Below are 23118 nucleotides of genomic sequence, written 5' to 3' on the forward strand. Positions count from 1 at the left end.
ACCCTCAGTGTGGTGAATGACCGATTATATTTTTAATAAAGACATGTTTTTTAGGTCCTGAGCCTGATTTGTTAGTCCTGCTGTGACCCCAGGGCTCATCCACCTGCAGGAGGTCGTTCTGCTGGGGATGGGGCATGGGGACACAACAGCTCCTGGGTGCCACATTCCCTGGGGCAGGACCTACCGTGGCCTCAGGTTGGGCTGGGAGCTGGTGTCCTCTCTGGGGACTGGCATCCTCGTCAAAGCAGCCCTGGGCATTCCCGGTTCTCCAGCCCTGTACCTCGCCCGTTTCCCGCAGCAGGAGAGGAAGTTCCCTTTGTTTGCTTGGCTTCAGGATTTTCCCTGCTTGTTCCTGCTCTCAGCTGCCGGGTGGGGAAGGGACACAGCGGCTGAGCTGGGACCGCGGGCGGGGGCTGCAGCCGGCGGCACTCTTGGGGCTGATCTTCACTGCCCGCTCCTTCGTGCCTCAGTTTCCCCAGCTGGGAGCTCTGGGGGAGGGCCCTGCGGCCCCCCCGCCCCTCCGTGGGCCGGACGGGGCCAGCACCGGGCGCTGGGCTGGGCTGAGCCCCGCCGGTTCCGGGGCAGCTGCAGCTGAAGCCACTCCAGCAGCCGCTTCTCTGCGACCGGGAGGTGAGTCGGGGGTGGGAGGTGAGTCGGGGATGGGAGGTGAGTCGGGGACTCCTCTGCTGCCTCAGCTGGATGGGGATACCCGGTCCCCATAACTCTCATGCCAGGGCACCTGCACCCCGCGGGGCGTGGGGACCCGGTGTCATTGGGAACACCGGGACGAGCCCAGCGCTGCCCTGGAGCTGTGGGGGGCTCTTGCTCTGGCTCCCACCCACGACTGCTGGCCCTGGGGTCCCAACCCAGCAGCACGGGGGGCCTCGGACCCCTGGAAGGCTCTGCCATCTCTAGAGGCTGCTGGAGTCATCTCCATCACCCCATTTGCCCCAATCCTTCCACACCTTCTCCTCGCTCGTGAACTTTCCCCGGGCACCGATAAGTGGGGCTGGGTTTACAGCCCTGCGCCCCAGCTGTAAAGCGAGGGTGAAGGTCACCCCAGGGAACGTGACCGTGCTGTCACACACAGGTGAGGGATGGGGGACAGCGGGGAGAGGCAGCACACGGGCTCCCGGGGGTGACCTGTCGGGGGGTCTGGGCTCCTCTCCCCGCCCCGGCTTCCCCAGCCAGGAAGGAGGGAGGAAGTGGAGGCTGAATTAATCCCTGCCCCAAGAATAGGATCCAGGTGTCCGCATTTCCTGGCCGAGCCCCCGCTTCCCCCCAGCCTCCGGCTGCCCCCAGCCTCACCACGGGGTCCCGGGATACCCCGGGAAGGTGCCTCCTGTGCCTCTGTGGTTGTGTGGCCGCCTTGTCCCCTGTCCTCGGGGTTGGGGGGAGCAGCCACGATCCCAGAGACCGGCGAGGACCCGGAGGGGTGTTTTGGGGAAGGGGCTGAGTGTCCGTGGCTGCAGCCCCCCCGTGCCGTGTCCCAGCTGCCCCAGAGCTGCCCGGCCATGGAGGGCACCACGCCGTTGCTGGACGCCGAGGCCGTCGGGGACCTGGTGCTGCTGGACCCGCTGACCGAGGAGTCGCTGGTCCAGACGCTGCAGGAGCGATTCCGCCGCCACGACATCTACGTGGGCAGGGGGATGGGGAATTGGGGGGCACGAGAGGGGCTGCTGGGGTGCGAGTGGGATATGGGGTCTGAGATGGGGAATAGAAGGGCTGCGGGGTCTGGGATGGGGAATGGGATGGGGAATGGGATATGGGGTCTGAGATGGGGACTGGGAGGGCTGCAGGGTCTGGGCTGGTGAGCGGGATAGGGGTCTGGGTTGGAAAGAGGGATATGGGGTTTGAGATGGGGAATGGAAGAGCTGCAGGGTCTGAGATGGGGAGCGGGATATGGGGTTTGTAATGGGGATTGGGAATGCTGCAGGGTGTGGGATGGGGAGCAGGATATGGGGTCTGGGATGAGAAGAGGGATATGGGGTCTGAGATGGGGAATGGGAGGGCTTCAAGGTCTAGGATGGTGAGCAGGATACAGGGTCTGGATTGGGAGTGGGAGAACTTTGGGGTGCAGAGTGGGAACAGGGTATGGGGCCTGGGATGCAAAGTGGGAGGGCTGCAGGTTTGAGGACGAGGAGCAGGACGTGGGGTCTGGGATGGGGAGCAGGACCTGGGGTCTGGGATGAAGACAAGGATCTGGGGTGGAGATGGGGAGCACCAGGAGCTGGGCTGTGTCCTCCTGGCCCCTCATCCCTGCTGTCCTGCTGTCCCACAGACATACATTGGGAATGTGGTGATCTCAGTGAACCCGTACCAGTCCCTGCCCCTCTACACCCCGGAGAAGGTGGAGGAGTATCATAACTGCAGCTTCTTCGCAGTAAAGCCCCACATGTGAGCACGGGGATGGTTGGGGGTGCCCTTGATGCCCTGGATCCCACCAAGGGCTTCACCCGTGGGCAATCCCAAGGCGTCGGGGTCCAAAGGAATCCACTTGGGGCAACACCACAGCCACAACAGGGGGTCTTGGAATTTCCTGAAGCCCCTAGATGGCTCCAGCCCCTTCCAACCCCTCTTGCCCCCAGCTTTGCCATCGCTGACGATGCCTATCGCTCGCTGCGGGACCGGGACAGGGACCAGTGCATCCTCATCACCGGCGAGAGCGGCGCCGGCAAGACAGGTACAGCCAGGGCTGCAAGGGGGGCTCAGGGTACTGCTAGGGGCTGGTGGGGTGAGGGCCACGGCCCCAACACCCACAGCCCCTCACCGATGACCCCTGGCCCCTCGCTGGCAGAGGCCAGCAAGCTGGTGATGTCCTTCGTGGCGGCCGTGAGCAGCAAAGGGGAGGAGGTGAACAAGGTGAAGGAGCAGCTCCTGCAGTCCAACCCTGTGCTGGAGGGTGAGTGCCCCACATCCTGAGCCCCACCTTGCACATCCCGGCCCTGCCAGGGCTCGGCACCGTCCCCCTGGACTGCACCGTAACCCCCATTCTCCCCCCGCAGCCTTTGGAAATGCCAAGACTGTCCGTAACGACAACTCCTCCCGATTCGTGAGTGACCTGGGGACAGGGGTTGGACCCTGCTGGGGCCACGTGGGCCCTGATGGGGCTGGGAGCACAGAGGGGATGGGGGTGTGGATGTGTGGGAGCTGCCACTCCCACCAGGACCCCCTTCCCTGACCCAGCCCCCTCCCCCAGGGCAAGTACATGGACATTGAGTTCGACTTCAAGGGGGAGCCCCTGGGAGGGGTCATCAGCAACTGTGAGTACCCACCACCCATCCCGGGGGGTCCCACTCCACACACCCCAGTGACACTGACCCCTCCTCTCAGACCTGCTGGAGAAATCCCGCATCGTCCGGCACGTGAAGGGCGAGAGGAACTTCCACATCTTCTACCAGCTCCTGGCTGGGGCTTCTCCAGAGCTGCTCCGTAGGTCCAGACGTCACAGTGTGGGGGATTTGGGGGTGGAAGAGGAGCTGGGGGGGGACCATGGCTGAAGTGCCACCTCCTCTCCCCTCAACCAGAACAACTGAAGCTCCACCAGGACTGCAGGCACTATGGATACCTGAACCGGGAGAGCTCCAGCTTGCCCGGCATGGACGATGCAGCCAACTTCCACGCCATGCAGGTACCCACGGGAAGACAGGACCCCTCTCCCCCAAACATCCTGGAGCCCACCGCAGCCCCTGAGCTGTTGTGTCCATCCCTAGGATGCCATGAGGGTCATCGGTTTCTCGCCTGCGGAGGTGACGGAGCTGCTGGAGGTGACGGCTGTGGTGCTCAAACTGGGCAATGTCCAGCTAAGCAGCAGCTTCCAGGCCAGCGGGATGGAGGCCTGCAGCATCACTGAGCCCCAGGGTAGGGATGGGGATAGGGATGGGAATGGGGGGTGTGGGGACCCCCTGAGCCCCTCCTTGTCCCTGGCATCGCCATCTCCCCACACAGAGCTGCACGAGATCTGCAAGCTCATCGGGCTGGACCCCAGCACACTGGAGCAGGCGCTGTGCTCCCGCACGGTGAAGGCGCGGGATGAGACGGTGCTCACCACCCTCACCGTCCCACAGGTGAGCAGGACCACCCCCAGCCATGGGGCTGATGCCCGGCAGCCCCCAGTGAGCCGGCACCAGCCCCCCTCCCCTCTCCCCAGGGCTACTACGGCCGGGACGCGCTGGCCAAGAACATCTACAGTCGCCTGTTTGACTGGCTGGTGCATCGCATCAACACCAGCATCCAGGTGAGCTCCAGGGGATCCTGGAGCCCCAGCAGGACCCTGGACCCCCACCCCACACAGCGCTCAACACCCCGTTATCTCTCCAGGTGAAGTCAGATGAGCAGAGGAAGGTGATGGGCGTCCTGGACATCTACGGCTTCGAGATCTTCCAGGTGAGTGAAGGACCCACATGGCCCCATCCAGGGGGTTGGGAACAGCAGGTGAGACGTGGGGCAGGGCCGGGGGCTCGGGGAGCACCTGCCATACAGGACCCTTCTCCCGCAGGACAACAGCTTTGAGCAGTTCATCATCAACTACTGCAACGAGAAGCTGCAGCAGATCTTCATCCTGATGACGCTGAAGGAGGAACAGGAGGAATACGTCCGAGAGGTACCTCCAGCCCCTGCCAGAGCACGGCCCCAAGGAGCTTCGGCCCCCCCGGGATGGGGAAGTGCCGGAGACGGCTCCGTCGCACGTTCCTCCCTCACCCCGCTCCCTGCCGGGAGCCGATTCAATGGCAGGAAGGGATTTGGGATCCTCGGCCCCCTGGCCGGACGTCCGGTTCCTGCCCCACATCAGCTGGAGGTGTCCATGGGGCAGGGGCTGGGTTATCCATTTGTCTGACCCACATCTGCTCTCAGGGCATCCAGTGGACCCCGGTGGAGTTTTTCGACAACAGCATCATCTGCAACCTGATTGAGAACGTGAGTTGTCCTCCCAGTGCCGGGATCTTGGGGTTCCAGCGCCCCCCATAGCCCAAACTGGGATTCGCTGGGGCCGGTCAGGAGTGACCCCATCCATCGTGGCACAGAGCACCAGCGGGATCCTGGCCATGCTGGACGAGGAGTGCCTGCGGCCCGGCGTGGTCAATGAGGACACCTTCCTCAACAAGCTCAACCAGCTCTTGGCCACACACAAGCACTATGAGAGCAAGGAGACGCAGAACGCCCGGCGTGTCACCGACACCAGCCTGCCCCCGCGCTGCTTCCGCATCCACCACTACGCCGGCAAGGTCCGGCAGCGCCTGCTCCTCTTCCCAGCACCCTGATCCTCTTCCCAGCACCCTGATCCTCTTCCCGGTGCCACGCTCCTCTTCCCGGTGCCACGCTCCTCTTCCCAGCACCCTGATCCTCTTCCCAGCACCCTGATCCTCTTCCCGGTGCCACGCTCCTCTTCCCAGCACCCTGATCCTCTTCCCAGCGCTACGCTCCTCTTCCCAGCACCCTGATCCTCTTCCCGGTGCTACGCTCCTCTTCCCAGCACACTGATCCTCTTCCCAGCGCTACACTCCTCTTCCCAGCACCCTGATCCTCTTCCCAGCACTCTGATCCTCTTCCCACTGACCTGGTCTTTTTCCCAGCACTCTGGTTCTCTTACCAGTACCCCAGTCCTCTTCCCAGCACCTCGGTTCGTTTCCCATCACCCCAGATCTCTTTTCAGCACCCCAGGCTTCTTCCCAGCATCTCAGACCTCCTCACAGCTCTCTGAACCTCTTCCCAGCACCCCAGTCCTTTTCTCAGCACCCCAGTTCTCTTCACAGCATCCTGGTCCTCTTCCCAGTGCCTCAGTTCTCTTCCCAGTGCCCTCGTCCTCTTCCCAGCTTTGCACAGGAGATGTGGGGCTGGACTGGGAACGGACATGGAGACGCTGAACCCTGCCCCACTCCCTGCCCGGGTGCTGACCCCACTGCACCCCCAGGTGACCTACAATGTGACGGGCTTCATCGAGAAGAACAACGACCTGCTCTTCCGCGACCTCTCGCAGGCCATGTGGGCGGCCCGGCACGCGCTGCTGCGCTCGCTCTTCCCCGAAGGAGACCCCCAGAAGGTCTCCCTCAAGCTGCCGCCCACCGCAGGCTTCCAGTTCAAGTCGTCCGTGGCGCTGCTGATGAAGAACCTCTACTCTAAGAACCCCAACTACATCAGGTACCAACCCCAGCAGGGACCCCCGGGGGCGGCTGCGGTGCCTGTGAGACCCCCCCCCAAACCACCGCTGCGCTCTGCAGGTGCATCAAACCCAACGACACCAAGTCAGCGATGGTGTTCACGCCAGAGCTGGTGCTGGCGCAGGTCCGGTACCTGGGGCTGATGGAGAACGTGCGGGTGCGGCGGGCGGGCTACGCCTTCCGCCAGCTCTACGGCCCCTTCCTGCAGCGCTACAAGATGCTCAACCCCCGCACGTGGCCCCGCTGGGACGGTGGTGACAGGTACGGGGCTGGCATGGACCGTGAGGGCCAGGGAGCTGCCGGGGGAGCTCTGACTGGCCTCGTCTCTGCTGTGGTGCAGGGAGGGGGCCGAGGTGCTGCTGGCAGGTCTGGCGTTCCCTGCTGAGGAGCTGGCATTCGGCCACACCAAGATCTTCATCCGCTCACCACGCACGGTGAGTCTGGGAATGGGGGAATCCAGGGGGATCCAAACTTGTCCTGGGAGTTCCTGGGTGATGCCACAGCCCCTGGAGATGGCTCTGGATGACCCAGCTGCTCAGTGACCCAGTGCTTGCCATGGTTGTCGCCAGCTCTTCGACCTGGAGCAGCAGCGCCAGGAGCGCGTGGCCCAGCTCGCCACCCTCATCCAGAAGGTGTTTCGGGGCTGGCGGTGCCGGACCCAGTACCAGCTGATGCGCAAGAGCCAGATCCTCATCTCCGCCTGGTTCCGGGGCCACAGGGTAAGGACAGGGCGAGTCCTGGCCATGCTCCCCCTGCCCATCCCTCTCCCCCTGTCTCTCTGAGCCCACCCAGCTCACCCCCTTCTTCCCCTGCAGCAAAAGAACCACTACAAGCAGATGAAGCGGTCGGCATTGATCCTGCAGGCGTACGCACGAGGCTGGAAGGTGAGGGCTGAGCACCCCAGGACCACCAGTGGGACTGGCCTGGTGTGGGGAGTAGGGTGGGTGGGGAAGGGGCTCCGTGTGCCCCACGGTGGGACCAGGGGCTCCGTGTGTCCCATGGTGGGACCAGGTTCACCCTCATCTCCTCTCCCCGTCTTTCCTCCTTCTCTCTTGCCTCTCTCCTGCCTCTCTCCTGCCTCTCCCTCTTGCTCCATGTCTGTGTTGGTGTCTCCCCCTCGGGCTCCCCGGGCTCTCACCCCCGCAGTCTCGCTGGCTCCTCCGGGAGCTGAAGTCCCAGCGCCAACGTCACGCAGCCGCCAGCACCATCGCCGCTCACTGGAGAGGGTACCAGGTAACGGGGCCACGCGCCCTCCGGCCACCTCTGTCATGCTGTCCGTGCCGCTGTGTCCAGGTTGTCTGTCTGTCTGCCCACCCCGCTCCTGCCCACTCTGTCGGGCTGGAGCCGCTGTCCTCTCCACTGGGGTCAAATGGGGATGTGGGGGATGTGGGGGACGAGACACCCTTGTCCTTGGTGGGGCTGGTGGCGATGTCCGGTGTCCTCACCACTGGCCCTGTCCCCGCAGGCGCGCAGGACCTACAGGAAGTATTTCCGTTCCAGCGCCAGCACCTGCTTGGCCAACTTCATCTACCGGCGGCTGGTGAGTGGGGCTGGGGCAGAGGGGGCCACGGCACCTTCCCAGCCCCCTGCCCTGGAGCTGGACAGCCCTGTCCTCTCCTGACCCCCCACCACGTTGTCACCCCCAGGTGCAGAGGTACCTGGTGGGGCTGGCGAAGAACCTCCCACCGCTGTCGGTGACGGACCGGACCTGGCCCCCGGCGCCGTACCGGTTCCTGGATAACACCAACCAGGAGCTGAGGAACATCTTCTACCACTGGAAGGTGGGAGCAGGGGGACACGGGGGGAATTCCAGCTGGGATCTTGGTGCGCCGGCTCACCCGAGGGGTCTTTGACGGCACCGAATCACCCCCTCCATTGGCAGTGCAAGAAGTACCGGGACCAGCTGCCACCGGCGCGCCGGGCCCAGCTGCAGGCCAAGCTCTGCGCCAGCGAGCTCTTCAAGGACAAGAAGACCCTCTACCCCAAAAGGTGCCAGGGTCGGGGCTGGGGGTGCAGGGGAGCTCAGGGCAGCAGTGGCTGAAAGCCTCGTCCCCAGCCTGCAGCAGCCCTTCCGCGGAGAGTACCTGGGGCTGAAGCAGAACCCCAAGTACCAGAAGCTCCTCGCAGTGGCCAAGGACAAGCTGGTGGTGGCCGACACCGTGAGGAAGGTGAACAGGGCCAACGGAAAGGTGAGATCCTGACTCGTGCCCTGGGCAGCGGGAAGGCACACGGGGCCACAGTGACCCCCTGCCCGCACTGACCCCCGCCCACAGACAGTCCCACGCCTGCTGCTCCTCACCACCGAGCACCTTGTCCTGGCTGACCCCAAGGCCGCCCAGCCCAAGACTGTGCTCAGCCTCAGCGACATCCGCGGCGTCTCAGTCACCCGCTTCTCCGACGGCTTCCTGGCCCTGCACCTCAAGGAGGTACCTGGGGAGGGGAGCCCTGGAGGCTCAGGGGTTCCCCAGCAGGGCTGACCCCCCGTTTGCCCCACAGGTCTCCACAGTGGGGGCCAAGGGAGACTTCCTGCTGGTCAGTGACCACCTCATCGAGCTGGTCACCCGCCTGCACCAGACCTTCGAGGCCGCCACCGGGCAGGCACTGCCCCTGCACATCACTGACAGGTGTGGGTGGGGCTGTGGTGGGCATGGTTATCATGGGTGTGGTTGTAGTGGGTGGAGTCTGAAGGGCCAGACTACAATGGGTGGGGCTTCTGTGGGTGGGGCAGGGTGGGGCTACGGGGGGCACAGAAGGCGTGGCTTCCATGGGTGGGGCCAGGAGGATAGGGCTTCTGTGGGTGGGGTTGTTGTGGGTGGGACAGGGCGGAGCTCACCAGGGTGGGATGGAGGTGGGGATGGAGTCTCCAAGGGTGGGGCACCACGTGAGTGCCCTGATTGGCAGTCCCTGAGGAGTGGGTGTAACCAAGGCTGCTCATTGGCAATGAGGGGATGGGCCTGGGTGTGACCCTTCCAGGGACACAGGGACGTCCAGGGACACCCTCTCCATCCTGACCCCTCCCCTCCATCCTGCCCCTTCCTCTCCATCCTCCTACTCCAGGTTCTCCACCCGCTTCCCAAAAGGCGACGTGTCCATCACCGTGGTGGAGTCACCCAAGGCCAGCACCAACGGCCCTGTCTGCAAGAAAAAGGGCAGCCACAAGATGGAGGTCCTGGTGCACTGAGGGGACCCCCAGCCCTCACCAGGACGCCCACCCTCACATTGGCACCCCTGACCCCCCCTTGTGTCATCCTGCACCCCTGCGGGTGCCGGCAGCAGCCAGGCATCGCTCCAAACTCATTAAAAGGATGCTGAGGTGTTGATACCGAGGCGGTGACACAGTGGGTGACGCTGTTACAGGCGGGGTGGGACCCCAGGACACAGCGCCCAAGCTGGGGGGCACAGCCCAGCCCAGTGGTGAAGCCCCTCATCCCAACCTCCCGCTTTTCCTGATGCCGGATTGCAGCCGGCGCTCGGCTTGTGGTGATTGGAAAGGCCCCAAATTGCCGCCACTTTTCCCATCAAGTGGCTCACAGCTCACACTGCTGCAGAGACAGTTTCTTGGCAGCCGTGGGTGGCTGCATGTGAGGTCCCTGGCACCCTCCTGCCCGTGCTGGACATCCTTGTCCCCCTGCCCAGCATCCCTCCACCCTGCTGCAGGACACCCATGCAGGGGCTCCCTGCCCAGACTGGCGCTGGAGGTGCGCTTGGGGACCAGGGACACGGAGAATAGGACAGAGGGAAGTTGCTGCACAGCCCCAGTGCCAGTGCTGCAGCCCAGGGCCTGTGGGACCTCCATCAGTCCTGCACCCCTCAGGTCCATCAGGACCCCCACCAGTCCTGCAGTGCTCAGGTTCCTCAGGACTCCCACCAGTCCTGCAACCTTCAAGATCTGTGGGACCCCTGCCAGTCCTCCACCCCTCAGAACTCTCAGGACTCCCACCAGTCCTTCAACCCCCACCATCCATGGGACCCCTGCCAGTCCTGCAGGCCCCAGGATCTGCAGAACCCCTGCCAGTCCTCCAGCCCCCTGGACCCTCAGGACCCCACAGCTCCCATGACAGACAGGGCATCCCCTCCCTTCGCTGCCTTTCTCCTCCTGCACTCATCAAGCTCTCGGAGAGGGTTTTTATCCTGTCCCCACACATCACCCGCGTTACCTTCGGGAGCTGCCAACTCCCCGTCACGTCACCATCAGCACCAGCTCCCAGGTGGGCCCCGGAGCGCAGTTTGTCGTGCAGGGGGAGTGTGTGCGGGCAGCTCCCGCACGTGGGGGGGCACGTGTGTGTGTGCGGGGGCACTGGGTGGCCTGGCCATGCCCCAGCACCGAGGGCTCCCCGCTCTCCACCGCGGGCTCCGTCACGTCCCAGCACAGGGACCTTCCCCCGGCGAGGGGCGAGAGCCGTAAACAAGCCCGGGGCACCGCGGCTCTTCACAGCTGCGCCGCACTTGGCATCGCACAAGTAGGTGTTATTAATTAATTAGACCGTCTCTGGCCAGGCTCCGATTTAATTAACGTTCTCGGCACTGCAGATGCTGCCCTGCCCCGGGCTGTGTTGCCACGTGAGCCGCCGCTGCCGGCCGCCTTCCCGAGGGGCTGCTGCAGCTACCGGAGCAGCCGCAGCCACCGGAGCAGCCGCCGCTGCCTGTTGATTGGGATGGAGTCGGTGGCTCTCACTTGTTGGCCCAGTCGTTCCCTCTTTCCTTGTGCCCCTCTGCTTTCCCCCAAATTTTCCTCCCCGTTTTCCACCTTGGCACATCCTGCCACGGGAGCGGGCAGGCCAGGAGCGCTGCAATGGGGCAGGGTGTGAGGTACGTTTGTGGGCACACCTGTGCGGATGAACATGTGTGTGCATCGAGTGTGCGTGGTGGGAGCCTGGCTGATCCCCTCTTCCCTGTGAGACCCCCAAATCCTGGCTGCAGAGCCCAGCATCCAGCCAGGACCATCCCTCCACGCGTGTCCCCACATGTGCCAACAGCCACATCGTGACGTCCCCGCAATGAGCGGCCGGGGGCTGCGTGGGCACGGTGCCCGTGTGCTGACCCCCACCCCGGGGTGCCCGTGTGGGCACGTGTGTGTCGCTGTGTGACTCCGCGTGTGCGACGGCTGCCGTCGATGTCACGGTGCCTGCGTGGGCGTGAAGCTGCAGGGTGGGGGTACCACCCCCCCGGCCCCCATTGGCAGCTCTCCTCTCGCCCACCCACGCCGTGCCATGGGCAGAGCCCCTTATTTAGCGCCGCACAGCAGCCGCTGCCCCGGTACTTCGCCTCCCGGCTGAGCCCGGGCCGGGGGAGCTGCCCACCACCACTGCCCACTGCTGCTGACCACCACCGCTGCTGTCCATCACCACTGCCCACTACGCCTCGACGAGTCCCCGCTCCACAGCCACTGGCAACGAGGGTCCCTCAGCCCTCGACTCCACCGGAGGGCTCGGCAGGTCTGTGTCCCACGGCCCTGGGGGATTCCTGGGGGGCTGCGGTGCCCTGTCCTCACCCTGGTGGGGCTAGAGGAAGGCAGAGGGAGAAGGGGGAGGTTGGGACAGCACTGGGGAAGGCACAGGCGGGAGGAAAGATGGGGAGAAAGTGTCGCTTGAATTTGGGGATGGTTTGGTGGGGGCTCTGGAAGCAAGTCCAGGCACACTGTGGGCAAGCATGTGTGTGCCAGGGAGCCTGTCAGGGGACGTGACAGGGGGGTGCTGACACGGGTGAACGTGCAGGACAGAGCCCGAGCCGTGTCCGTGCCCACTGTGTGCCCACACTCACGCGTGTTTGCACAGCTCATGTGTGAGTGCACAACCGTGGCACCGCGGGGACACGGGACCCCCGGGGCCACAGCAGGGCCGTGTCCCCCTGCACACCCCATAACGGGCCCCCCCCACACCCTTGTAAGGCACCCCCGGGGTGCAGCCCCCTCCAAGGGACACCAGCGAGGGGGTCCCGCCGCCCCCGGCCCCCCCGTCTCCCGTCTCGCTGCTTTCCCTCCCCAGAGCCCAGTTCTGTCCCAGATTCGTCCCGGCCCGTCCCGTCGAGGGGTCGCCAGCTCGGGATAGCCCCGGGCCCCGCCTCTCCGTCGCTGATCGCCGCCCCCAGCTCGCCCCGAGGATGAAGAACCGACCGGTGCTGGCGGTGCTGCTCTTCCTGGCGCTGCCGCTCGCTCTCGCCCGCCGCGCCCCCGCCGCCGCCCCGCCGGGCCCCGCGCCCCTCGCACAGGTACGGCCGTCGGGGGGGGAGCGGCGGGCGGACCCCGGATCCCCGGGAGCCCCCGGACCCCTTCCCACCCCGCTCACCCTCTTCGCTCCCGCAGGGGATGCCCGTCCCGGAGCCGCTGCCGTGGAGCGTCCGCGGCAGCCCCGGGGCCGCCGCCGCCGCCGCCGCGCTGGAGCTGCTGCGGGAGGAGGGCGCCGGTGAGAGGCGGGGGGACTCGGGTGGGAGGGTGTCGGTCCGCCCGGTCCCCGCTCACCCGCTTCGGTCTCTTCCAGGTCCCCCCGCGGCGCCGCAGAAGCGTAAGTCCCGCCCGGTGCCGGCGCCGGTGCCGCCGCCGGTGCCGCTGACGGCCGGTCTCTCCGCAGGGGACATGCACGATTTCTTCGTGGGACTCATGGGGAAGCGAGCAGCGGAGCCTGGGCGAGCGACGGGGCGGGGAAGCGGCGGCCCGGCCCCCCGGTGCTCCCCGGGATCCCCCGCGCCCGGCGAGGCCCCGCTGAGGGCGGCTTGAGCCCCGGGAGGAGCCCCCCACGCGCGGAGGGACCCGGACGGGGTTGTGCCCGGTGTCCCGGGGGCGGTGGGACCGACTGAGGGAGAGTCCCGGGCACCGGCGCCCACGGAGCCGTCGCGGGACCCGGCGGAAGCGCGGCCGTCCCGCCCCACGCGCGCGTGTCCGTGCACCCGTGTACACCCGGACGAACCCCGCTATACACCCACCCGTGTCGGCGCGGGACACGCGCAAACACCGCCTCTGTGTCTTGGCTGCGCCACGGGGACCGGGTCGGGACAGCCCACGGGGATGGATCTGCGGGAAAGAGCCGACCGGGACCGGGCTGCGGGGACCAACCCACCGGGACCGGGCCAGAGGGATGGGGATGCGGGGACGGGGCCGTGGGGATGAGCCCGAGGGGATGAGCCCGAGGGGATGAGCCCACGGCGATGCGTCCATGGGACCTGCGGGGCCGGGGTTTGTGTAGCGGGAGCTACAGCGACCTGTCCCTTCCCCACAGCAGCGCCCGTAACTGGAGAAGTGCCCGTGTCCGTGTGTCCCTGACCGTGCCCGTGTCCGTGTGCCTGTGTCCGTGGCCCTTTCTCTGTCCGTGTGTCCCTGTCCGTGCCCGCGTCCGTGTTCCTGCCCGTGCCCATGCTCGTGTGTCTCTGCCCGTGTCCCATGTGCGTGTGTCCCTTCCCGTGTCTGTGTGACCCTGTGCGTGTCCTATTCCGAGTCCCTTCCCATGTCCCCGTGTCCGGTTGTCCGTCCCACTGTCCGTGTGTCCCGCCCCGTGTTCCCGTGTCCCTGTGTCCGTGTGTTCTGCCCCTTGTCCGTGTGTCCTGTCCCGTGTCCCCGTGTCCTGTTGTCCGTCCCACTGTCCGTGTGTCCCGCCCCGTGTTCCCGTGTCCCTGTGTCCGTGTGTTCTGCCCCTTGTCCGTGTGTCCTGTCCCGTGTCCCCGTGTCCGTGTGTCCCGCCCCGTGTCCGTGTGTCCCGCCCCGTGTCCCTGTGTCCGTGTGTCCTGTCCCGTGTCCGTGTGTCCTGTCCCGTGTCCCCGTGTCCGGGTGTCCCGCCCCGTGTCCGGGTGTCCCGCCCCGTGTCCGTGTGTTCTGCCCCTTGTCCGTGTGTCCTGTCCCGCCCCGTGTCCGTGTGTCCCGCCCCGTGTCCGTGCCCCTGCCGGTGTCCCGGCCCTGGGTCCTCCGGGCCGCGCGGGGGCGCTGCCGGCGGCGGGTCCCGGAAGGCGGCGCGGGCCGGGGCGGGCGCGGGGCGGGTCGGCGCCTTTGTGTGAGCCGGGCCGGGATGGTGCGGGGCGCCGGGCGGGTAAGGAGCGACCCCCGCCCGCGACCCCCGGCCCCCGAAGGGCCCCCGCGCCGCGCCCCCGCCCAAACCCCCGCGCCGACCTTCTCCGACACCCCCCCCGGGGCCTCCCGCCGCCTTTCGTGGCTCCCCCCGGCGGCCCTTCCTGCCCCCCCCCTCCCCGGGCCCCACCGGCGACCCCGCTGTTCCCCCCCCATCTCCTCCCGTTTCTCCCGGAGCCGCTTCGGGACTCCCCGTCCGCCGCTGGCGCGGAGCCTCCTGCCCGCCCGGGCCCCCCTTCCCGCTGCCCCCCCCGGCCCCCGATCCCCTCTCCCGCTCTTTTTCCTCCTGCCCCATCCCCTCCACAGGGATCTCCACGCCGCAGGAATTGCCCAGGTGCTTTTTGGGCTGCTGAGCGTTTGCCTTCCAGAGCCTTCCCCGGCATCTTCATCCTCCTCCTCGCCCTCCCCAGCTGCCAGTGGTGTTTCCCCCATCCCTCCGCGTCCCGGGGGAGAACAGCCCGTCCTCTGCCCCTTTGGTTTTCCCCGGAGTTGGGGCAGGGGCAGCGCCAGCCCCCTCCAAACTCCCGCTCTTTGCTGCCCTTTGGGCTCGCTATTCTCTGTCCCAGGGAAGGGAAGGCAGGGAATTAGGAATAAGGGAGTTAGGGGTAGAGCTCCCTGGGTAAGTTCGTGGAGTCCCAAGAGCTGCTGGGGCATCCGTGAGCGGGACAGGGGGACAGAGGCAGTGGGACAAGGTGGGAGGACACTGGGGGGAATGGCCAGTGCTGTGGGACAGGTGTGGTGGCAGCCGGGGAATCTGAGAGGCACCGCGGGCTCCATTGGAGCCGACAAGAAATCCCAGGGGAATCCACAAGGCTGGAATGCAGAGAATCCCACCTGGGAGCCTGAAGTCTCCTTGTGGGTACAGGTGGAATCTGAAGTGAAGGAATGAAGTGGCTGCAGCTGGAGGAGACCTAGAGGCAAATCCGACTGGCGTGTGCAGCCTGAGTGACATCTCTTTGGAGAGAAGCCTCATCCCCAGCTCGGGAAGAGGGGAGATGTCTGGGACAGGTTCCAGTTGGGTCTCAGAGTCAGCAGGATCTCTGTCCCTGCCCCAATAGCAGTGGGGACCTCTGAGAGTCAGTGTCTTTTTGTTTTGACTTTGCTCCTTTGCACATCCAGCCTTTTACTTCTCAAAAAAGTCGGTCTGTGAGGTGACAAGACAGGTTTAGTCCATCTCCAGCTGAGCAGCTGCTCCGTGGCTCATCAGAAAGGTGGAAAACAGGGGGTATGACCAGAATGGTGTGGCTTTGGTTGTTAAATGGTAACATTTTTTGCATTTCCCCTCTCCAGAGCCCCTTGCCCTGCCAGTTCCTGGCTGCCCATCACCTCCTGCTCCCGCCGCGGATGAAAGCGTGAAGGCCGAGCTGACCAGGAGAAGGGACTTTTAAGCAGCTGCTAAGATGGGCATGAGGATCAAGCTGCACAGCACCAACCACCCCAACAACCTGCTGAAGGAACTCAACAAGTGCCGGCTCTCCGAGACCATGTGCGACGTCACCATCCTGGTGGGCTCCCGCTCCTTCGCCGCGCACAAGGCCGTGCTGGCCTGCGCCGCCGGCTACTTCCAGAACCTCTTCCTCAACACGGGGCTGGACGCTGCCAGGACCTACGTGGTAGATTTCATCACTCCAGCCAACTTCGAGAAGATCCTGAGCTTTGTGTACACCTCGGAGCTCTTCACAGACCTTATCAATGTGGGTGTTATCTACGAGGTGGCGGAGCGGCTGGGCATGGAGGACTTGCTGCAGGCCTGTCACTCCACCTTCCCTGACCTGGAGAGCTCGGCCATCACCAAGCAGCCTGCCCTGGCCGTGGGGGAAGGCCGGGCTGGGCCTCTGAGCAGCACCTCCTCGGAACAGAGCCACTCTCTGGGGGACATCCGGAGCGGCGCGGAGCACTTCGGCCCCGAGCGGAATTACCTCCTGCACGGGGACGTGGCGGGCAGCTACAAAGAGGATGACAGGAACCCTGTGGGTGAGGCCAGCCAGGCTCTTCCCTTGATGCACCCACAGCAGCCCCCCAAGACAGAACAGGAGTCAGATCCGGGGCAGTTCGCTCCGGTTGCGGGTCTGGGGGCCCAGCCCGGCGGGAATGTCGTGGCACAGACCACCAGCAGCTCCTGCCCTCAGTACAAGGCCCAGAGCAACGGCGACTACGGCAAGGGCGGATTCTTCCCCACTGACCCCTCCCTGGATGTCTCCACGGGGAGCAACTCCTGCCCCAGCAACAGTGACCACTCCAAAGAGCAGGGATTCGAGCAGATGGATGAGCTCCAGCTGGAGGATTTGGGAGAGGCTGAACTGCATTTTGAGGATGCTGGAGAAGAGCTGGTCCCGTCTGAGGAAGTGATTGAGCTGAGCGACGACAGCGAGGAGGAGCTGGCCTTCGAGAGCGACGGCCGGGACAGCAAGGCCATGCCCTGCCAGGTGTGCAAGAAGGTGCTGGAGCCCAACATCCAGCTGATCCGCCAGCACGCCAGGGACCACGTGGACCTGCTCACCGGGAACTGCAAAGTCTGCGAGACCCACTTCCAGGACCGCAACTCCAGGGTCACTCACGTGCTGTCCCACATCGGCATCTTCCTCTTCTCCTGCGACATGTGCGAGACCAAGTTCTTCACGCAGTGGCAGCTGACGCTGCACCGGCGGGACGGGGTCTTCGACAACAACATCATCGTCCACCCCAGTGACCCCCTGCCGGGCAAGGCAGCCGTGTTTGGGGGAGGGCCCAGCCCCGAGCTGGCCTGCGCTGCCTGCGGGAAGCCCTTGGCCAAAGATTTCCACACGGTCCGGAACCACCTGCTGGAGCACGTGAACCTGAAGAGCCAGACGTGCGGCGTGTGCGACCAGCGGCACCTGAGCCTCTGCAGCCTGCTGTGGCACACCCTGTCCCACCTGGGCATCTCCGTCTTCTCGTGCTCCGTGTGTGCCAGCAGCTTCGTGGACCGGCAGCTCCTGGAGAAGCACCTGGCCGTGCACCAGCACGCGGAGGAGGCTCTTTTCCAGTGCCACTTCTGCAGCCAGAGCTTCAAGCTGGAAGCGGCCTATCGGTACCACGTCAGCCAGCACAAGTGCGGGGGCAGCCTGGACATCCGGGCGGGGTTCGGGGAGCGCCTGCAGCCGCAGGGGCTGCCCAAGAGGAAGCTGCCCGAGGAGTTCCTGAGCGAAGAGCTGGCGCTGCAGAGCCAGCCGGGGAACAGCAAGTACAGCTGCAAGGTGTGCGGCAAGAGGTTCGCCCACACCAGCGAGTTCAACTACCACCGGCGCATCCACACCGGGGAGAAGCCCTACCAGTGCAAGGTGTGCCACAAGTTCTTCCGCGGGCGCTCCACCATCAAGTGCCACCTGCGGACGCACTCGGGGGCCCTCATGTACCGCTGCACCGTGTGTGGCCACTACAGCTCCACGCTCAACCTCATGAGCAAGCACATAGGGGTGCACAAGGGCAGCCTCCCGCCGGACTTCACCATCGAGCAGACTTTCATGTACATCATCCATTCCAAAGAGGCCGAGAAAAACACGGATAGCTGATGGGGCAGGGCAGGGCCGGCGAGGAGGAGCGAGTGTTAGTGAATGGAAGCTGTGGAGGAAAAAAAAAAGAAAAAACAAAAGGATGTAGTTTTGTTTTATTTAATGGTCAGGCATCATGGATGGAATTCTTTGGTTTTTTTGGGTTTGGTTTTTTTTTTTTTCGGTTTAATTTTTTAATTTTTGGGCCTTCCTAGGGCTTTTTAGAGTGGTGGCGTTGTACAAATTAACAGCACGTGAGGTACATCACTGTTTCAAGGAGTCTGTCGTGTTTACTTACCTCTGGTCCTGTTAGAGGCCATCGAGTTCTGTGCTTTTAGCATTTCTCACTAGTTTTTGAATCTAGATTCTATTTTTTTTTTTAACTTTTAGCCCACTTGAGCAGGCTAACCCTGAGCTTGTCCACAAACTGATGCTGCTAAGATTTTCACACCTGACCTCAGTGGAGAGGGATGGAGCCAGAGCAGGTGCTGGACTCGAAGGAAAGGAACGAAAGAGAAAGAAAAAAGGAAAAAAAAAAAAAAAAAAAAAAAAGACATTCTGGGCATCCCTGGTGTTCTGCTGCTACTGCCAGGAGATGGGCAAAGTGTGCTCTGGGATCAGCCACGGCTGCGTTGCTGGGGAGAGGAGCAGGAAGCACCTGAGTGTGTAAACAAGGAGGAATCCCAGCAGGGAGCCAGGAGAGGGGGGTTCGCAGATTCCCAGGCCGTGTTTTCTCTGCCGTGGCTGGGACTCACTCACGCCCTGAGACCCAGAGCAGGAGATGAAGGAGCCACGGGACCTCCCTGCAGAGCCCGGGCGGAGGCAGCTGCGCGAGCACAGGGATCTCCCGTCGGACTGGAGAGGGAGGGGAAGCAGGTCCGTGCTCCCTGGGAGATGATTTGTGGTTGCCACGGAGAGCCAGGAGTCTCCTGGCTCCACTCTGCCCCAGCTTCACGCTGTGCCCCGGGGCAGATGAGTCGGGATGAAGCTGTTGCCTTAACTCCCTGGAAGGTACCTTGGAGGACCCTTCTCCTGCCAAAGGGATCCTCCCTCCCAGGCCGTGGATCGCCACATCCCGGGCGTGTTCCGGTGCCAGATGTGTGTGGTTGGAGTGATGTGAGTTTGTTCATGGAGTGGGAGCCACAGCGATGGCTGGGCCTCTCCGGCCACGTGCCGGGCACTGCTGGGAGCTCTCCTGGGCGTGGAGGGGCTCTCCTGGGCATTGATGGCTCTCCCCCTCTATGTTTTGGGCCTTGCTGCAGGAGGCTCTTCTGGGTGTGGGGAGCTCTCCTGGACATGTGTCAGGCTCTCCTGGGCACAGGCGTCTCTCTTGGCCCCGTGTCAGGTCCACCTCAGCGTGGGGGGCTTTCCTGGCCGTGGGCCGGGCACTCCTGGGGGTCTCTCCTGGCCACCCTGGCAAGGTCAGCTGGTGCCAACAGCATTAACACTGGGAAGGGCATGGATTAGCTTCTCCCCATGTTCTGCTGCTGTAGGGCAGAGGTGGGGAGGAGCAGACATTTCCAAGCTGGGACTGCCCTCGGGTAACTCATTCTACCTCACAAACAGGAAGCGCTCCAGGCTCTCCAGCCTCGGTGGTCGTGGATCGGCTCCTGTGCTTCTGTCAAGTTTTGCTGTTACTAAACTAAACTAAACTAAACTATAAACTAAACTAGTGATTTGCAAACCCTGGAAACTCACCCCGCTGCCCCCTCCCTGTGAAGGGACACCCGGGAAAGGGACGCCCGGGAAGGGCCATCCTGTGCTGGGGGCTGGACTCGGAGAGCTCAGAGCGCCCGGGGGTCTCTCCCCCGGCTCCGCCGTGGCCTTGGGCAAGTCACTTCACCTGTTTGCCTCAGTTTCCTCATCTGTAAAATGAGGGTGGTACCTCCCGTGGTACCGACCTACCTCCGGGAGCAGGGAGGGTGCCTGGAGCCTGGCTTTGGAGGAAGGGAAGGCACTGGAGCCAAAGTCAGCTCTGGGTTGGCCTGGCTGCTGCAGCTCCGAGCTCTGAACTCCGGTCTCGTGGTCCTGGGATCACTGTGGAGCTGTGTTGAACTGCATTAGGTTTTACAAGAGAAAGGGTAATTTTGGGAATGGCGTGGTGCTCTGGGCAGTGTGGGAGCTGAGGGCGCTTCGCTGCAGGCTCCTCCGAGCTGCTCTCTGGGTTCCGGGGTTTCTGTCATGGAATCGTGGGATGGATGAGGCTGGAAGGGACCACGGGGGGTCAGCCAGTCCCACCCTCTGCTTGTGCAGGGTCCCCTCGAGCATGAAACTCAGGGCTGTGCCCGGCTGGGGACAGGGACAGGGATGGACATGACCTGCGCTGCTCTGGAGGTGGCCATGAAGGATGTGAGGGACAGACAAGGCTGGGAGAGCCTTGAGATCCTCCTGGAATGTTCCAGAAGGTGTAGTGAGCTTCAGGGAGGGTCTGCAGCCCCAGATCTCGCTAATCTGTAAAGCAAAAGCCTTTTGTGCACATAAACCAAAAAGAGAAGCTTTTACACCGAAACACCACCGGGCACAGCCAGGCCTCACTCCTGGCCCTGGGGGCGTGAGCAGGGGCCCCCTGTTTGCTGCTGGCTCTGATCCAGGGAATTTCTGTTTGCCTGGGTTAAAACAGATCATTCCCACATGGAACACCCCGAAACCAGCAGTGGAGGGGCTGCAGGGATGGGTCTGGACCTGTGGCTGCTCCTCCTGGGGGGTGATTCCCATAGGGGTCAGAGACCTGAGTGCTCCCCCCAGGAGGGCCCTGGGTGTCCCTGATCCTTCAGGGGTTGGCAGGAATGTCACCCCTGTCCCCGTGTCCGGCCAGCCTGGCTGGGAGCTCCAGTTCCATGTTGGGAGAGCCAGAGCTTTACTCCGTGCCAGATTTCGTTCTTTTTCCACCACCATGGGCAAACCTGGCTCCCTCCTGTCCCTACTGCCCTTGGTGACCTTGGGGACGCCAGCCTACCTCCCCTGGGGCAGCCTGAGGTGTTTGAAAAGTGCTTTGGGATCCTGGGGTAGGAGAGGGAGTTGCAGAGGGGAAATTCCAGCAGCGTCCAGGTCACGGAGCCTCCGAGGGCCCTGCTCTGAGCCCGGGCTCACTCCCATCCCCAACACAAAATTCACTTTCCCCATTCTCAGTGGATCCAGGTCTCTCATCAGAGTAATTGAGCAGAAGAAGAAAGAACAAGAGTTGAATTTGCTGTCTAACCTTTTCGTTAAGTTAATCGTAGGTACTGACCTCCTGCTATTTAAGTGTTTACTATCTATTTGCTGTAAAGTTTTGTATATTTTGTAAACTTTTCCCTCCCCAAATCGTAGATGTCTAAAATCGTTGTACATCGGGTTCTTTTCTACTCCATTGTTCAGCACAAAGTGTGGTTTTTATTTAGAATAATAAAATGGAAAACATGGACCTCTTGTACTGTTGCCTTTTTCAACCTAGAAATGAAACTCGAGGTGATATTCATGTATGGGAGGTAATATAAAAGTGGATCTTTATTGAAGGTCTTCAGGGGCAGGGATGGGAATGTCCACAAAAGCCCATTATCCACACGGGGTGGATACAGTTTTTGTAGGTTTAGCAAATTAGCGTAATTGACAAAAAAAGCACCAATTAGGAGGACAAGTGGTGATGGAATTCCCCCCCCCCCCCCCCAACCTCGGCACTGGCTGTGCTTTGTCCATGAAATGTATCTCCAAGAGTTTTCTCAACCTTGGTAGCCAGGAAGAACCAAGATGGGATCAGGGCCTTGTGCTCTCCGGGGCTCGGAGCTCTGGAATTTATTTTGTCTTTCTGCCTAGGGAAAGGCCATGGAAAATTCCTGGGAAAACTGGCCCCTAATCCAATAGCTGCAAACATATGAAAAAGAAATAAAAGAATACAGGCAACATGTAAAAGAAAAAAGGCAAAACCCGAAACGGCGTCAGCAGCTGCTTCTGTATAAAACGCGTTCCTCCCGGTGTGATCCCGGCATTCCTGTCTCCTCGGGAATGCCCGGGAAGCAGGTGAGGCCATCCCGCTATCCTGCTCCCGTGCTGTGCTCAGCAGGATTTGTGGCGTGGCTCCAGGACTGGGAGTGGCACAGGGGAACGGGTCGGGACATTCCTGCGGGGTTCAGGAACAGGAGGCAGCAGCAGGGTGGGAGCAGAGCCCACCCACTGGGGAATCCCGGGATTTGTGTGGCTGGATGAGCCTTTTCCGTGCTGCTGGCGCTGTGTTCACCGGGAGCTGGAGCTCCACGGGCTGGGAACTGAGTTCAGGAAAGACAAGGATTTACTTGAGCCGGTCCAGCAGAGGCTACGGAGGTGTTGAGGGGTCTGGAGCAACGCAGTGATGAGGAGAGACTGTGGAAGCTGGGCTTGAGTAGTCTGGAGAAAAGACTGAGAGGGGATTCTGTTAATCCATAGAAATAACTCAGATATCCATATAAATATCCCATTTGAGCGGGGATCTCATCAGTCCATAACAAAACCTCAAAGGTGGGTGCCAAGAGGACGGTGCCAGACTTTTCAGTGGCGTGACAGGACAAGGAGCAATGGCCATAAGTGAAACCACGAGAGCTTTCAGCTCGACACAAGGAAGAACTTCCCATGGAGGGTGGCAGAACACAGGAACAGGGTGCCCTAGCCCAGGCCACCACGTGGGTGACAGGTTATTTGAGGCCACTCTGGCCCTGAGGTCTATGGGCAAAACTGCAGAGAAATTAAGACAGTTAAAAATTTAGTTTATTAGGTGAAATACCAAATTTTACACGTTTAAGTATCTTGAATACATTTTTACCCCGGTGATGTCACGCAGCAAGTGGTTGGTTGTGTATTTATCATCCATTTCTTCATTGGAAATGGGAGGGAATTGGCAAAGGGAAGCTCCGGGAGGAGTCAGGATCAGGGGATGAAAGTGGTGGGGTCCTGTGGATGCAGATCTCAGCCCGGGGGTCTCACAGCCCCTGGGGTCTCACGGCCCCCGGGGCTCTGCACTCACAGGTGTGAGGAACAGAGTTTAGGAACAGCCTGAGCCGCTGCCCTGAACCGGGAATTCTGAGGAGGGAGCTGCTCCCTTCCCAGGGTTTCCATGTAAGACGTGGATTTGGATTGTTCCCTCAGTGCTCGTGTCCCGGGATACAAAGGAACGTCCTGCAGAAGGAGCCCTGAGGTATTTAGGGTTTTACCCCACTGCAGGACCCCTGGAACTGGCAGAGCTTTCCCAGCCCGTCCCGCGATAACCCCGTATCCGCCTTAAAGCCCTGGTCAGGGGCTTCTCCCGGGACATCCTGCTCCCACCCCCTGCTCCAGCATCCTGTCCCCAGAACTGCTTATGCTTTGCTTTTTTCACAACGTGTTCCTCGAGCAGCTCAAGGCCTTTGGTAGATTTATGGGCTCCGGCGCCTGTCGCTCTGTCACCTTCCCCCAC

The 23118-nt window shown here is 62.9% G+C and overlaps 2 protein-coding genes across 2 annotated transcripts; both read left to right on the forward strand.

The window, feature by feature from the left end:
• Positions 1-1514: 1514 nt before the first annotated feature.
• Positions 1515-9339, forward strand: MYO1A (myosin IA; the record flags this gene model as incomplete). Its single annotated transcript, XM_082299142.1, has 28 exons — positions 1515-1637; positions 2282-2397; positions 2589-2683; positions 2798-2902; positions 3006-3052; positions 3200-3263; positions 3334-3432; positions 3528-3631; positions 3714-3861; positions 3949-4067; positions 4151-4237; positions 4321-4386; positions 4499-4603; positions 4855-4917; positions 5025-5225; positions 5912-6138; positions 6219-6419; positions 6499-6592; positions 6728-6877; positions 6974-7042; positions 7305-7391; positions 7624-7698; positions 7805-7939; positions 8041-8147; positions 8215-8347; positions 8432-8584; positions 8655-8782; positions 9216-9339. 28 exons carry the CDS (start codon positions 1515-1517, stop codon positions 9337-9339), a joined length of 3225 nt encoding a protein of 1074 aa, XP_082155268.1.
• Positions 9340-14056: 4717 nt separating this feature from the next.
• Positions 14057-21044, forward strand: ZBTB39 (zinc finger and BTB domain containing 39). Its single transcript, XM_082299127.1, has 2 exons — positions 14057-14170; positions 15499-21044. The coding sequence occupies exon 2, from the start codon at positions 15609-15611 to the stop codon at positions 17736-17738; it is 2130 nt and encodes a 709-aa protein (XP_082155253.1). The 5' UTR covers positions 14057-14170; positions 15499-15608; the 3' UTR covers positions 17739-21044.
• The last annotated feature ends 2074 nt before the right edge of the window (positions 21045-23118 follow it).

This window comes from Coloeus monedula, assembly GCF_965178545.1.
Source record: "Coloeus monedula genome assembly, chromosome: 30".
Lineage (NCBI taxonomy): Eukaryota > Metazoa > Chordata > Aves > Passeriformes > Corvidae > Coloeus > Coloeus monedula.